Below are 16,849 nucleotides of genomic sequence, written 5' to 3'. Positions count from 1 at the left end.
TTAAAACTCTGCTAATTGTTTTAAGTTTAAATGTTCTGCTCACATACTTGAGTCATAGGGAGGATAAATTGTAAAATATATCCTATCCTGCCTATAAAATCCACCTAATGTGGAGGTTGACAGGTTGCCCAGCCTTCCACTATTTAAAAATATTTATATTTCAGCCCTGGGTGAAACTGTTTCTCAGATTAGAAGGAGGAACCACCCTGTGGTACAGAACTTCTGTTACGGGAAATGCAACACTAGATCTAATTTTATACAAAATTATTTCCCAACAAAGGAAGTTATGGGATCCAAAACACCACTCTTTACAGTCCAACTTACCTTTGCCACCCAGTGCTCCTACGATGGAGGGCAGAATATTATTCATAAGGCAGTTTGTCTCCCCACCATCTGAGATCAAGTGGGCGGTGACCAGTCAGAGAAGGGGTAAGGAACCTTTTCTGGCTAGCAGGCCAGATCCTTATCTCCCTCCAATGGAGGACCAAGTTTAACAGGTGGGACCACCCCGCTGTCAACTGCCTGACATCACAGTGACATCAGATGATGCTCTGCTTTGAAGCCTCAACTGCTGGGACTTCCAAGTGTGGTGTTATTTAAAAGCCCTTTTGCAAACAGCCCCACACTGCATTTTGGCTGCATGTGCCTGTTTAACCCAGACCCTCAAAGTGTCCCTATTTTCCAGGGACAGTCCCAGATTTGCAGAATCCACCCCAGTTTCTGATTTGATCCTGGAATGTTCCGCTTTTCCTTAGGACGTCCCTATTTTTATCAGAGAAATGTTGAAGGTTATGGAGTTATGCAACCCCCAAGCCAAGGAGATAAGTAACTATATAACCTTTAGAAGACATCAGGAGGCAGCCCTGTATACGAAAAGGTTTTATTTAATGTTTGATGTTTTATTATGTTTTTATATCTGTTGGAAGCCGCCCATAGTGGCTGGGGCAACTCAGTCAGATGGATGGGGCATAAATAATAAAATTATTGTTATTATGGAATAGAACGTCCCTATTTTCATCGGAGGAATGTTGGAGGGTATGCTTAACCCCCATTCATCAGCTGATGAGTAAGGATTAAATCCTACCCTAGTGTGCAGAGCCAACGCAGACTTAAGCTCTGCCACACCCCAGTTGGAGTGTTGCCAGTTGATTGTCAGGTAGTTGTGGTTCTAGCCCACGCAGGCCAAATTTCACCCCATGGACCAGACACCCCCCAGCACTGAGGCAGATAAAATGTCTCTTGCTTGCCTTGGTGGAGAAATGTTTGTGCAGAAACCTTTGACTTTAGCGTGGCTGGAATTCAGCCTACAGGTAAGAATCAAATCTATTTCTGCCTCTGGCTCAGTCCACCACTAGCATGTTGTCCCCAGAAAGTTGCCTCTGGGGCAATTCAGCCCCCAGGCCAAAAAAAAAAGGTCCTTCATCTTTGTTTCACAGGAAGGCACAGCTGCTTTGAAAGCAGGCCTCCTGTAGCTGAACACCCTGGGTGTGACTTCTCTTTTCACCTGGAGAATAAGCGCTGTGACTTTCTAAACTGAGAGCAGGAAGGGGGCTTGCTGAGAAGCTGCCCCATGCCGCTGAACAGCCTCTGGCCCCCAGCCAGCTGGGGCTTGTGGTCTCTGTGGTTGAAATCCAGCCCATGTCAAAAGCAGCTCCTCCAACTGAGGTCAAAAGTGTGAAATGCTGGTTAGCCGTTCCCTTTTGATGGTTTCGGTTCCTGCGCTTTTCTTTCGTTTTCTTTCCTTCTTTGACTCATCAAGCTGTTTCCAGCTCCTCATCCACCTCGGCCACCTAGTCCTCATGGACCTAGTCCTCATGGACCGATCTGCCTCTGAGGTGGGCCACCTGGGCTCCATCACACAGTTTTGGAGGGGATTTTGTACAAACTGTGAGCAAACAGCCCCACCCCCTTGGAAAAGCCACCAATAATTCCTTCTATCAAAACAAAACTGGACAAACTGCAACCCTCCAGATGTGGATGGACCCCGACTTGGTGAATTACTGTGGTACCTCGGGTTAAGAACTTAATTCGTTCTGGAGGTCCGTTCTTAACCTGAAACTGTTCTTAATCTGAGGTACCACTTTAGCTAATGGGGCCTCCTGCTGCCACTGTGCTGCCACCGTGCGATTTCTGTTCTCATCCTGAAGCAAAGTTCTTAACTGAGGTACTATTTCTGGCTTAGTGGAGTCTGTAACCTGAAGCATCTGTAACCTGAGGTACCACTGTATTGGGGTGGTAGGGACTGTGGTTCAAGAACCTCAGGAAGACCACAGGACCCCTATCCCTGCCCTAGGAACTAGGGCTGGGACATGACCTTTTCCCTACGCAAATATCACCAAGAGAAAGGGCGGCTTCCCATAAGGTTGCAAAAATGCTGTCAATTTCACTTCCTCGGTGCAGAGGTTTCCGAGACTTGAGTCTCACCAGTTCCGTGCTTTTTGCCTGGGATTGTGGGCAAGTGCTGCTGCATAATGCTCAAAGAACTGCATGCAAAAGCAGCAAGGAGGAGGCATGAAACGCCACACACACACACACACTCTTCCACAGCAATTATGGAGAAGTCCACCTGCTGCAGAAGTGAAGCACATAGCTCCCTTACTCCAAGTGTGGCAGTTCGGGTTGCCACCTGTCCTGTATAATAGAGTGGTACCTTGGTTCTCAAACTTAATCCGTTCCAGAAGTCCGTTCCAAAACCAAAGCGTTCCAAAACCAAGGCTCGCTTTCCCATCGAAAGTAATGCAAAATGGATTAATCCATTCCAGATTTTTAAAATCAACCCCCAAAACAGCAATTTAACATGAATTTTGCTATCTAACGAGACCACTGATCCATAAAATGGAAGCAATAAACAATGTACTGCAGTCACTCACACAATCAATCAATCAGTAGCTGAACTGGGTTCCAAACAGTCGCAAAAACAAAACAAAAAGAGCCGCAAAAGCAGCAACACAAAATAAATAGCAAAAACAGATAGATCTCAGTGTATCACTCAAAACGGAAACATGGCACTCAAATTGGAAGTGTAACACTCAAAATGCAGCACGCTTAGCTTCTGAAAAAAGTTCATAAACCAGAACACTTACTTCCGGGTTTGCTGTGTTTGGGTTTCAAGTTGTTTGAGTACCAAGGCATTTGAGCACCAAGGTACCACTGTACAAGTTTGTCCTGTATTTCAATGTAAAATGCTTTGTCCATTATTGATACAGTTCTGTCCTGTATTTCAGATCTTCCTTCCTTCCCTCCCTCCCTCCCTCTCTCTCTCTCTCTCTCTCTCTCTCTGTGTGTGTGTGTGTGTGTGTGCCAAGTTAGGGATCCTCTCCAGCTTCATGTGCTTGAAAGGGTGTGTGAAAGGTCATGTATTTAAGCTCTGGGTAGCCAAGCACAGACAGATATATAGATTTGTGTATATGTGTGTGTGAATGTGCATATGTAATAAATTCCAGAGGGCCCATTCTGTTAGGCTGCAAGAGATTGTAATGGATCGCTTTGAAGTCAATTCAGCAGCAGATTGGGGGGGGTTGCTCCCCAACCGCCCCGCCCTGCCCTATTATGAATTTTGTCAGAACAAAGGTGGCAACCCTACAGAGATTTGAGAACTTCTCCTCCAATGTGAAGTGAGATCAGAGGGCTTGTTAGTGACACATCTGCCCTCTGCCTCCTTTTTAAAATTAGTTTCTATTAAAGATTGCCATGTTGCAAAACAAGCAAATAAACAAGGGAAAGTACATATAGTGTCTCTTCTTTCTTTCTTTCTTTCTTTCTTTCTTTCTTTCTTTCTTTCTTTCTTTCTTTCTTTCTCTAAACCCTTACTGGGCATTACAGAAATAGACGATCTTAAGGCATCCATATACAGTCATAACTCGGGTTACAGACACTTCAGGTTGCGCATTTTCGGGTTGCACACCGCACCAAACCCAGAAGTACAGGAACGGGTTACTTCCAGGCTTCGGCGCTTGCGCGTGCGCAGAAGCACTAAATCGCATGAATGAATAAATAACAGAAAGATGAGTAAAAACCCCACAAGCAAATCAGGATGAATGTTCATAGACATATAACTGCCCCGTGAACAAATCAGAATGAATGCACAACGAAGGCCAGATATCATCTAACCTCTGCGTAAGCTTTGTGGAAGCAAATGAGGACGAACGCTCAGTAAACAGAAGAAGTCTATGGTGTGTGACACTCTACCCACTAGTCAATGCTACCTCTTCCAGCATTCCTGGCACCACACTTGTTAACCGGTGGCCTCCTTCGCCACACAAGGAAGCAAAATAGGAAATGGTGCCTAATATTCAGCAGCGCTTTGTCTTAATGCTTAGGGAGACCCACTTAAGACACAGACAGGAGGGGTGATGGAATGAAATGAAATAGACTTACCAGAGTTCCTTCTGCGATTTTTGAACAATTGAAACAGGGAAACAGAAGAGTATCTCTCTCTGTCAGTAGGCTCCTAGCAGGTAGCAAGATTCAAGCTATCAGGACTTTCTCACACGGCTCTTCCTGGCTAATTGCGATGGGAAGGATCCCCTAAACATTTCCCCCCTTTCTTTAATTATTATTATTATTATTATTATATATATATATATATATATATATATATATATATATATATTAGTCCAGGCAAACTATTCAGGCAGGAGTGTCTCTCTGTTGCTTTCTCCTATCACTCTCCGTATTGTTGTGCTCTTTTGCTCTTAATTTCAAAACCCTCCACAGATGCATTCATGGTTACCATAGGAACTAATGAAAACCAAATTAAACTGTAAAGGGGTGTGTGAAGAGACAGACAAATAAAAATAATAAGACCTCCCAGCTGTGAGTGAATCAACCGAAGAAGCAAAAAAAGGTGATAATTTGCTTGCAGCAGGGCAGGGAGGGAAAGATGGAGAGAGAGAGCAGATATATTATTGGTTATATAGTTCTGTTTTAGGTTGGGTTCTGTCTGGGGAAGTGCAAGGAAGTTGTCTCCCAGTTGTGACTGTGGAATTGACATACCTTCCAAGTGCCCTGGGGGGGGAAACACAGGGCATCCCATTTTTTTCTTGCAAGATCTCAGCGGCCATCTTGGGCACCTCAAACTTTTGCACTCTCACCCCCAAAAAAGTGCTTTTTCTGAGCTGTGATCTCGTGCAGTGCGTTTTTGGGTTCTGCAAGAGATCTTGAGGGGGGTGCAAAAAAAGGTGCTTTTTCGGGACAAGAGCAAAGCGCAGCCATGTGACTTGCCTGGGAGAATGTCCCAGTTTGGCACTGGAAAAAGTTGGATGGTATGAGTTTATGGCCCCCACTACCATTCCACCCACAGCTTTAGGGTGGCTGAAATATACTCGGAGTCGAGAGTGGATTTCATGTTCTTTATTCAGCTCATAGTGGTGAGGAGGAATGGAAGCTCCCCCAGAATGTCTGCTTTATATACATTATTTACACAATGGGCCGTGATTGGCTAAATCTGGGATTCACCTGTAGGCCAATCAGGTTGCGGATTCACTTTCCCCTGGAGCTGGATTGGGTGGCTCCTGTGGACCAATCAGACTGCTGCCTTTTGGATCCTATTCAACTCAGTACATAACAGTGGCTAAGATCAGCAATTGTTTGATTAGTTGTGCAATAGTCTTCTCTGTTTACAATTCTCAGAACTGTTTCACAATGAATTCCTCTTCCCACGGAACTCTGAGAATTGTAGTTCTTGGAGGGGAATAGGTGTCTCCTGACAACTCTCGGCACCTTCGACAAACTATTGTTCCCAAGATTTATGGGGGGGGGATGACTGTTTAAAGTGGTATTATAGTGCTTTAAACTTGTGATGCAGATGTGATCTATTTTTGCCTAATAGTGTCTCCAATCCAGTTGCCCACACAAAACAACAACAAAACATACCTAAGAAGCTGCTGTTAAACTTGTAGTCCCGGGATGGAGAACATCAGATATTGTTGGACTGCAACTCCCAGCAGCCACACACTGTATAGGCCAATGGGCAAGGGTGATGGGAGTTGTAGTCCAGCAAAACCATGAGGCCCACCAGTTCTCTACCTCCTTTGTGAAAGAGGTTTTTGAATTGAGCATGGGGGCAGAACTGAGACATTTCCCTGTCTCATGATTCTACAGCTTGCAGTCGCCCCGTGAATTGGATTTACTTTCCCTGCTCTCATGATTCTAGATCTTGCCATCACCCATTGAAATGGAAAGTTGCCTTATAATAGAACAGCCAGCATGAAATAGGAACTCCTTTAAAGAAAAGAAAAGTCGTACCTAGGCTCTGCTTGGTTATTTTCCTCAGTACCTGACTTCATCTGTGCTAATCTATCAGACAATAGTAAACTTGAACACATCACCTAGGAAACATAGGCAAGTGTCCTATACCATTGGCCCATCTACTTTAGTATTGACCCAGGTTTGGGGCAAACAGGAAATCTCTCCCAGCCCTGCCTGGAGATGTTGAGGGTTGAACCTGGAACCTGCAAAGGAGATGCTGTGCTACTGAGCTACACCCCTTCCACACAGTAGATTTAGGACAGGCTCTGTAGTAGGACAGAAAAAAGAAAGAACTTCATGAATGGGACTCACTGTCACACGATTGGCCTGTAGGTTCGGGACAATCTAGGCACCATGTTAATTGCATCAATGGCTCTTGAAAAGCAGCCAGTTGAATTTCAAGGTCCAGTTTGCTGGCATCTCTAGTTAAAAAAACCAGGTATTTAGAAGAGAAGAAGAAGAGTTTGGATTTGATATCCCGCCTTTCACTCCCTTTAAGGAGTCTCAAAGTGGCTAACATTCTCCTTTCCCTTCCTCCCCCACAACAAACACTCTGTGAGGTGAGTGGGGCTGAGAGACTTCAGAGAAGTGTGACTAGCCCAAGGTCACCCAGCAGCTGCATGTGGAGGAGCGGGGACGCGAACCCGGTTCACCAGATTACGAGACTACCGCTCTTAACCACTACACCACACTGGCTCTTTAGGTGAAGCCGGTCAGAGGAAGACAACACTGAGATAGATTGCAAAATAGCTTGACTTAGCAGGAAGCATCTCTCAAACCCATCCTTCGCTGCTCCGACCATAAATACAAGTAAAGCCGTCATCTGCGGGGGTGGCAGATGGAAATTGTTTTCAAATTCAAATGGCCCAAGAGAACAACATAGCTCTTTAAAGAAAAAGGGGGGGGGGAGTAAGGGCTGTGATTGAGAGGGACGGCGCGGAGCAATAGCCCCAAGCCAGGAATGTTATTGCTTTTTTGTTCATTGACTCATCCAGGATGTGACGAAACCAATCTCGACGCAGGAATCGCAGGAGGCATCAGACAGCGTTGCCAGCCTGTGCGTCAGCTTAATGAGGAAGAGCTGACAGTCTGTCAAACTGTCACACAGAGGGCAAATATTGTTCTTGGAGAACCAAAGCATCAAGCGCTGTGCGGGGAGATCATAAAGAAACGGTTGACAGGACATCGATGGCAATCGACTAGATGGTGGAGGGGGAAAGCTGTAGCTCTCCGGATGTTGCTGAACTCATTCCCATCATCTCTGAACGTTTGGCCATAGCTGTAGCCCAGCAAGATCCGGAGACTCACAGATCCATCACTGGATGGAGAACAGGCAGGGGAAGCAAGCAGGCGGAGGCGCTGACTTGCACCCAACAGCATGTGTTGTTGTTGTTTTATTAGAAGAATTTCATTTATAGAAAGATAGAGCGGCAAAAGAAAAAGAGTGAGTGAGAATGAAAAAAAGGGGAGATAGTGTTACACTTCCATGCATTAGTATACAGATATGCATAACCTTATCCTAATACACACATGTGGTGTCATGTGTGTGTTGCACACTATGCGCAAGATGTCACATCATTGGGAGGATGCTGAGCACAGAGTTTCAATGGTTTCAATGGCCAGCGGCTCCTCCTCTCTTGCGCTCAGAAGGAGACACTGAAGCCACACTGCACTTGGCTCCTCCATCCCATCAACATTGAGGGGGCCCAAGACGCCTTCACCCTATAGAGTTGGTGCCAGTGAAACCAGCCCAGGTACTGACAGCTGGGGATGTTTGCGGGTCTCAGAACCAGACAAAGTCAAACTCAACCTTCCACAACCCGAGGACCTCCAGATATCCTTGGACTACAGCTCCCATCATCCCTGCGCAACGGCCATTGTGGCTGTAGCTCATGGGAGTTTGAGGCTTAACAACGTCAGGAAGGGACCTGGTTGGGAAAGGGTGGTCTGCCCTGGTGCAGAAATTAATGAAACAAATTGCTACAACAGAGGGTTGGGAAATGCTCTCTAGGTGTGTTCTGCTTTGCAGAGGACAGTCCTCTTTGTGAAAGGCTGCTAGGTCAAACTCCACCATCACACACACCCCCAGACCACTTGAGAATTGCTGAGAGTCCTGGAGTACCGATCAATGATTTTTCTGCTGGTTGCTTGGCAATTCTAATACGCTATGCTAGATGTCGTGGTCCTGAATGAAGCTGTTCCACTGACCAGGCTTTCAGAACCTCTGTTCGAGAGCGTTCCTTTCTTGTTCCCACAAAGCGAAAACTGTATGATTACTACAGCCTACTGCCCAAGCCTCACTCAAATGGAAAAGGGCTGAATTGGATATAATTGTTCAGAACATGAATCACCTCAGCCTTCGGAAGGGGGCTGCAGGAGGTGGAGGGTGGAGAGAGAAATAACCAGGCGTACCAAGATTAAAAATAGTGCAGCTGCAGAAATGAAAACAAAACAGGGGCAGAAGGCAGCATTCCGGTTTCCCCTTCCCCGCTTGGAGTTGCCAGGAGCTGGCAGCTTCTATGGCTACATTTGGTCCATGGTGAAAGCAATTTCTCCTTCCCAGGTCTACATAGGAAGCTGCCTTATACACAGTCAGTCTCAGCGGTCCATCTAACTCGTTATTGTTAACACTGATTGGCAGTGATTGTGCACGGTTTCCAGACTTTCCCAGCCCTACCTTGTGATGCAACCAGGGATTGAACCTGGGACCCTCTGCATGCAAAGCAGATGCTCTAACCACTAAGCTACACCACCCTTCCCATCCAGACTCATGTTCTCTGGCCTCAATCCTCCCTGTGGCTCAGAGGAGGCATCATCTGGAGAAGGGGTTTCTCCAATTTTAAGACCTTCCAGGCCAAGGTATGCAGCTTTACCCAACTCATCAGACACCGAGGGCAGCCCAGGATGCAGTCCTCACCACCCCAAAGCCATAGAAGTCAATGGGTGCAAAATCAAGCAATAGCCAAACGAGAGCTCCTTGGGATGGGGGCATGTTGACGGCAGGTCCAGACCAGCCAGGTTTCAGTAGACATCTCCCGGAATGAGTTCTAGTCATCACCTGTGCTGATGATCTGTCCAGGGTCCTGAAAGACCATGCTTTTTGCCTTCACTGATCCTAATCAGCCTGCTACCTTGACCCTGTCCTATCAGAAGTGACTGTGCCATAAGCAAGCCAGAAGAGCTCTGCTGGATCAGGCCAGAGGCCCATCTACTCCAAGACTCTGCTCTCACAGTGGCCAACCAGAAATGAAACTGGAGAGGGGGAAGACTGCAAGCAGGTCGTGTGCACAGCAACACTCTCCTCACCTGCAGATCCAGCACCTCGCTGCCTCTGACAGTGGGAGGAAAAAATTGCCATTGTGGCTACTGGCCATTAATGTCCACGAACTTGCATTTCTAAACCCTCTTTTAAAGCCAGCCAAGCCATCTTGAACACTGCTGCTCTGAGGTCCACTTTGTGGGCTTCCCAGAGGGCATCTAGTTGGCCACTGTGAGAATAGGATGCTGGACCTTTAGCCTGATACTGAAAGGGGATTTGGCCATCATACACACGTGCAAAATGGCTCTAAGGAAAATCATTCTCCCAAATTCCACCCTTGGAGCTAGGAACCTTGTTTGCCAATGGTTTTCCATTGTTTCGGACAAGGGACCTTCCCAGCTCCCCTTGGAGATGTAGGCCGTTGACCCTGGGACCTTCTGCATACAAAGGAGATGTTTTACCCCTGAGCTATAGCCCTTCCCTGAGCTACTTTGTGTCTATCGAGGACATTGTTGAAAGCACTAGTGGCAGTTCACTTTCTTGGGCAAATAGCAGGTAGAGATGTCTGAGAATTCCAGTGAAAATGGAAAATGGAATAGAAATTGCTGCCATTCGTGTGTGAATCTGTGGTCAGAAATGAAAACCAGTGTTGTTGTTTTCCCATTGTTCTGACATTTCCTTCACATCAAAATGAACTTAAGTTATGTAAATAGTTAACTCTTCAACTTGCGTTGAAGAGCAGACAGCAAGGCAAATAACATAGTATTTGGTAGACACTGAACTGGAATGGATGGAGCAGTGATTGTAAGGAACACAGGTTGGAACGGAAAGAGCTGCCTCCTTACAACTGTCCCGCCCCCTCCAATTTCATTTCGGTTGGTTTTTATATATAAACAAAGACAAAAGAAAGTAAGGCACAACCGACCGAGTAACAACCAGCCAGCTATTTCACTGGGACCACTTGTATAATGCTTCCATCGAGTCCAAGAACATAAGATCACCCACTGTTTTCCAGCTTTGCAAGCATATCGAAGAAGAAAGAGAAGCATGCCTTGTAGGAAAGAGGCCATCATAAGCCTCCCAGAAAACTTATTATCACATGGGATGCCAACCAAGCAGTGTAAAGAATGAATTAGATAAAATAATCAATTACTCACTTGATCTTCAGGCTTGCAAGCATGGTTTTGTCAATCCTGGAAAAGATGAGGGGTGGGAGGGAGAGAATGTTAAGCAGATGTTCTTCTTGTTACTTTTATTGGTAAGATACCCCTCATTTCCTGCATTTTTGGCCGAAAAGCAGGCCCCGTGGTGTGTATTCTGACACCACACCTACAAGGGCAGGAAATGGGGATGGGTCCACAGTTCATCATCCTAAAAATAAAATAAAATAAAATCAAGATTTGAGGGTTGTTTTAAGATCCAGTTTCTAGTTCATAGAAGCAATGGGATATGAATGAAAAATATGGGAAGAACTGAAAGCAACCATCTCGCAAGCTTGATATTCGGAAGCAATGGATAGGATTTCCGAGGGTGCAGAAAGCAAGGCTTTAATGCCCTAGACAGTCTTTTCCCCCCCACCTACTCATGACTACAGGAGTGAACATTAACGATGCCCCAAAGGTAGGGTGGCCACCCAGTTTTCAAAAATCTTAAATCAATAGGGGTGAAATCCTGCCTGGGTGTAAATCTCATTTAAATTCTGCGCTTACTTCAAAGGAAGCATCTATAGGATTGCATTGTTGCAGAGTGCCCCCTACAGTTGTTTACTCAGAAAGCTATCCCATAATATTCAGTAGAGTCAACTTCCAGTGGCTGTGTGTGTGTGTGTGTGTAGGACTGCAGTCTTAAATTAGTTAACACAGAGTATAGGGATGCAGGTGGCGCTGTAGGTTAAACTACAGAGCCTAGGACTTGCCGATCAGAAGGCCGGTGGTTCGAATCCCCGCGATGTGGTGAGCTCCCATTGCTCGGTCCCTGCTCCTGCCAACCTAGCAGTTTGAAAGCAGGTCAAAGTGCAAGTAGATAAATAGGTGCTGCTCCGGCGGGAAGGTAGACGGCGTTTCCGTGCGCTGCTCTGGTTCACCAGAAGCAGCTTAGTCCTGCTGGCCACATGACCCGGAAGCTGTACGCCGGCTCCCTCGGCCAATAAAGCGAGATGAGCACCCCAACCCCAGAGTCGGCCACGACTGGACCTAATGGTCAGAGGTCCCTTTACCTTTACCTTTACAGGTGAATAGAAAGAAAACATTTCTGGGGCAACCCAGTCAGATGGGCAAGTTATAATTGTTGTTGTTGTTGCTGCTGCTGCTGCTAGGGTAAGGAAACCTGTGGCCCTCCAAATGTTGCTGGACTCAATCCCATCATCATTGACCATTGGCTTTGTTTTTTGTGGTTTTTTTAAAAAACCATACCTGTGGGTGGTTGGCTCTGAGTCCTTGTATTAAAATAGTTTTTTTAAAAATCTGCTCCTCCAATAAATTGGCAGCACCTTTTACTCAAAGGTGTTGTTGTTTTTTTACACAAACACATAAACACAAAAATAAAAATGATCTAACCAGGCTGCAATGATGTTCCTGGCTCCTTTGAGACCCATTTAAGATGGACACCTTCCCTACATTTTGTTGTAACATATTACATTATTTCGCTACGCACTGTTGCTGGTTTTTCTGGTTTTTAAAATGGTTTTCGAGACTGTGTGTGTCTGTGTGTGCATGGTGAGAGAATCCTTGTTGGATGAGCCTTTTTATAGATGAAAATGAGCTCGGGGAGTTGTAGAGAGAACAAGGCTGTTGCCCTCCTTATGAAACGAAGAAGCAAATGAAAGATTTATCGTGCAAAATTACACTTTAGATTTCACAGCAGTGGACCTGTGAGTTGGCAGGTGGCACCCTGACCTTAAACAGCAGCAATGCCACTGTGTATGCATATGAGGGAGGCAGGGTTTGAAAATGATCCGGCTACCAGTTGCCGTTTCTTCACCCGAGAAAACCTAGATCACCCACAGGAAGCCAGAGTTTCACTCTGACCAAGCTGATGGGAAGGGAGGGGTTGTTTTTCAACAACAGCCCTGACGGCGGTGGCCTGAAAATGCACAAAGTCTTTTGCAGGTGGCCTAGAAGAGTCACACTAAGGCCATACTTAAGGCCATACATTTAAAGCCACTTTAAACAGCCATGGCTTCCCCACCAAAGAATTATGGGAACTGCCACCTGTTATAGGTGCCAAGGGCTGCGAGGAGGCCCCCATTGTTCAGCCCGGACACTGAGGTCCAGCGCCGAGGGCCTTCTGGCGGTTCCCTCATTGCGAGAAGTGAGGTTACAGGGAACCAGGCAGAGGGCCTTCTTGGTAGTGGTGCCTGCCCTGTGGAACACCCTCCCATCAGACGTCAAGGAAATAAGCAGCTATCCTATCTTTAAAAGACATCTGAAGGCAGCCCTGTTTAGGGAAGCTTTTAATATTTAATGCTGTACTGTTTTTAACATTTGATTGGGAGCCACCCAGAGTGGCTGGGGAAACTCAGCCAGATGGGCAGGGTATAAATTATTATTATTATTATTATTATTATTATTATTATTATTACTATTACTATTATTATTATTATTATTATTATTATTATTATTATTATTCCTGCCACAGAGCTATACAATTCCCAGAGTTCCCTAGGAAGAGGTTAAACCGCTCTGAGAATTGTAGCTCTGGGAGGATGGCAAAGGACAGCTGAATGCTATTTTCCGTATTGGTTCAAGAAGCGCAGATCAAGTAGTTTCTCGTAAAAATGCAAGCAAAACTGAATCTTTCTCCAATGAGGCTGAATGCAGGAAGATCTCAGAGAGAGAAGCCACTTCATTATAACTTAAACTAAGGAATTTGCTGCACTACCACAAGATGCAGCAATGGGCACCGACATGGATAGTTTTAAATGTGAGTAGGCAAATGTATGGATGATAAGACTATGTATGTCTGCTTGCCACAATGGCTATGTAGTAGCTCCACTACCAGAGACAGCATGTCTTCAAGCACCAGTTTCTGGGGGGCATGGATGGGGAGTGGGGTTACTCACCCGGAGTCTTCTCCCAGGCATCTATTTGTGAGAAAAGTATGCTGGGTTATATCTAGCAGGGCTTTTGATTTGACCCAGAAGAACTCTTGGCATTGTCCTTATGGGGGCTACGTAGACCAAAGAGCCAACTCTAGTGTATGGGCCAGTGGGCTTCATCACTGGTGGTTGGTTCCCATTGGGATTGGTAAGTTGGGAGGCAGGGAGGCCAACAGTAGGTGGCACCAGAGACAATGGCAAGCACAGCCAACTCATTGTCCCCACCCTCCTCCTCCATGCTGGGGTTTACAAAGGCAACACTGAGACTTAAGGAGGAGAGAAATGACCGGGCTGGTTGGAAGTAAGGAGGTGGGCAGATAGGGGTAGCTAAGCACCTCCACTGCCTTGTGCATTCCCTGTCCTGTGCAGGCCCAGAAATCAATGCTAAAAGCACCGAATTTCTCACGGTAATGGGTGTGACCAACCACTCCACCCAGACAAAAGCACATTTAGCAAGATAGCCAAGATAAGAGCTGTTCTGCCAACCGCTTCCTTTTCAGTAAACACACAGAGACAGACTTTCCTGTACTTGAACTCAGCACTCGAGAATACTGTGCATTTGCAGCCAACCCGCTGATTCATAGGTCTGAGCTACTCTGGCGCAAGTTCCCATGCTGATGGTTGCTTTTTTTCACTCGTCCCCTTCCCTTAATTTAGTGACTGTTCGTTTTATATATTTCTAGGTCATCTATTAATGCAAAAGCATTCTCAAGGCAGCTTACATGCAAAAGATAAAATACAAGATAAAGGACTGCAGTAGTGGAGTGGTCTTTTTTTCTTTTTCTTTTTTAAGTGCAGGAACTCATCATGACTACTAAACAGCCAGCCTGAAATACGAACCTCTTCAAAGAAAAGGAAAGACGTATCCAGACCCGGCTTGATCATTTTCCTCATTCCCTAACTTCCTGTGCTAATCTTTCAGACAATAGTAAAACTCAGACACATCACCTAGGAAACATTGACAGCTGCCTTCTCCTGAGTCAGACCATTGGTCCATGGAGCTCAGTACTGTCTACACTGACTGGTAGCAGCTCTGCAGAATTTCTGACAGGCTCTTCTCACAGCTCTAGATAGCAACTCCAGAGACTGAACTTTTGCATGCAAAGAAATTGATGACGTGGTTTGTAGCCAACATGCAAGAAAGTAGTGGTGACCTTCTCATGTTCATTGGCAAATGGGTGGGCCGGCTCCAATGGTGGAAGGGGCTTAAGTCACTGTGAGCAAGACCCTTTCTGTCTCTGTCTCTTTCTCTGTGTCCCTATAGTTCCTTCTCCTTTTTCCCCAACACGAAATTTTAGGCACATGGAATCAGGCTCTTTCCTTTTTAATAGCATTACAAGATGGAGGCATGACAGGTCATGGATTGTAACCAATGCTAGTCCTACTCATTGAAGCAGATGGGCATGGCCAACTTGACTCCATTAATTTCACTTGGTCGACTCTGAGTAAAACTTCATTGGATACGACCCTAGGCCTGTTGTCCAAAGAGAGGCACACCGAAAGCACAGTGGCTTGAGGTGTATCTGTGATCAAAACTTGCAAGTTTTGCATTTAAAAACAGTCAGTGCCCAAGAAATGTAACTCAGGCTCCTGAGCGTTTTGTTTCCTTGGGCAATGAAATGTCTCGGCTCCGTGGCAGAGCATGTCCCCTAGGGGGAAATGTTCAATTAGGGACAGGCAAATCTTCCAGTTTTGGGATTTCTCCATTACACATTTTCACAACCATATGTTCATTTCATCAAAGCTCCATATCAGTTTGTGAATTATTATTATTATTATTATTATTATTATTATTATTATTATTATTATTTCAAGTCCTCGTGGAAACCCCTCAGCATTTGAGAGCAAATCCCTCCTAAAACAACACATTTCTGTCTGCAGTTTTGCCTAACGTGCACTTTTTTTGCAAAGCAGATTTCCCTAACAGAATGCCTTCTTTGTGTGTTATTTTCATGAACACCTCCATTGCACTGCCTTGCACACTCCCCCCTGGTGTATGCATTCACTTGGGCCGAGAAATGCACTGCAAAATTCAGAGAAGTGAGAATGTCGAAGGGCAGGTGTGTTTCCGGTATTGTTCTGGAATGTGAGAATCAGGCAGGTTCGCTTTTAAAAGCGAGCAGAATCAAATTCCTTACCCATCCCCAAGTTCATTTCCCAACATCTCCAGGCAGAGCTGGAGAAAGGACTCCCCGCGGAGGACCTTAAGGCCCACAAATAACAACACTTTGGAGGTCCTGAGCTGGAAGGTAGTTAGACTGGTCTCACCTAGGGCCAGGGCATTTTCAGTCCTGGCCCCCACTTGGTGGAACACTCTCTCACAAGAGACCAGGGCCCTGCAGGATTTGACATCTTTCCGCAGGGCCTGCAAAACAGAGCTGTACCGCCTGGCCTTTGGCTTGGACTCAGTCTGACCCTTCTGTTTCCCTCCCCTTATGGTTTTGATTTATGGGCTACTACTAAAATGAGACTGCATTTTAAATTGTATTTTAACCCATATTTTAATTAACTTTTTTTCCTATTACGTTTTATTGTAATTTTATTGGTTTTAGCCGCCCTGAGCTGGGGAGTGCAAGGTATAAAAATTATTATTATTATTATTATTATTATTATTATTATTATTATTACTATTACTATTATTACTATTATTGCCTAGGTTCCTGGAGTGTCCATATAAAATCTCCATGCATGGTCATTATTGTGGAACTGTTTCATCACCCATGAGATTTGGGGTGGGAGGAGACATAGGAATCAGACCATTGGTCAGTCTACTTTAGTACTGTCCACACTGGCTGGCAGCAGCTCTCCAAGGTTTCAGGCTTGAATCCCAGCCCTACCTGGAGGTGCCAAGGATCAAACCTGGGACCTCCTGTGTGAGAGGCAGACACTTTGCCACTGAGCTATGTGACTTTCAGGCATTGTCCACGATACAACAGTCATATTTTACCCCCAAAGAATATTGCTGGGCGTGACAGGAAGTGGCGGCGATCCTTCTTCTGTTCTTCGGTGATTAAGAAAGAAGTGGGGGAAACCCCTCGGTTATCATTAAAAAGAGAAACCAAACAAACATCTGAAAAGTGCTCCCACTGCCCAATATTTGGCTGAGGCTCATCCCTAGTGCAGGCAGCAATGTGCAAGATGAGGCAAAGACCAGTTTTGAAATGAGGAAGCTTCTTCTGTTCCTTCTTAAGAAAAACAATGGGGAAGAGGCAGAGGTCAGTGGTAGATCACCTGCTTTGAATGTA

General features: G+C 45.6%; 1 protein-coding gene across 8 annotated transcripts in view; it reads right to left on the bottom strand.

Annotated features, from left to right (window-relative positions):
• The window catches only part of RAP1GAP2 (RAP1 GTPase activating protein 2), a 186,897-nt gene that overhangs the window by 128,343 nt on the left and 41,705 nt on the right, over positions 1-16,849 (bottom strand). For 7 of the 8 annotated variants that reach the window (XR_014541917.1, XR_014541918.1, XM_083587616.1 and 4 more), the window contains one exon: positions 10,666-10,701. Coding sequence is in view for 4 of the 8 variants with exons in the window: in XM_083587616.1 (XP_083443742.1) it covers positions 10,666-10,701 (36 nt within the window). In the remaining 4 variants the exon portion in view is untranslated. Of the gene's footprint in view, positions 1-4,377; positions 4,487-10,665; positions 10,702-16,849 lie in introns of those variants that run through there. The other variant, XM_083587611.1, reaches the window with a different exon arrangement.

This window comes from Podarcis filfolensis (assembly GCF_964270895.1).
Source record: "Podarcis filfolensis genome assembly, chromosome: 15".
Classification (NCBI taxonomy): domain Eukaryota; kingdom Metazoa; phylum Chordata; class Lepidosauria; order Squamata; family Lacertidae; genus Podarcis; species Podarcis filfolensis.
The sequence above is the reverse complement of the archived record's forward strand: the minus strand, read 5'-3'. Positions and strand labels throughout refer to the sequence as shown.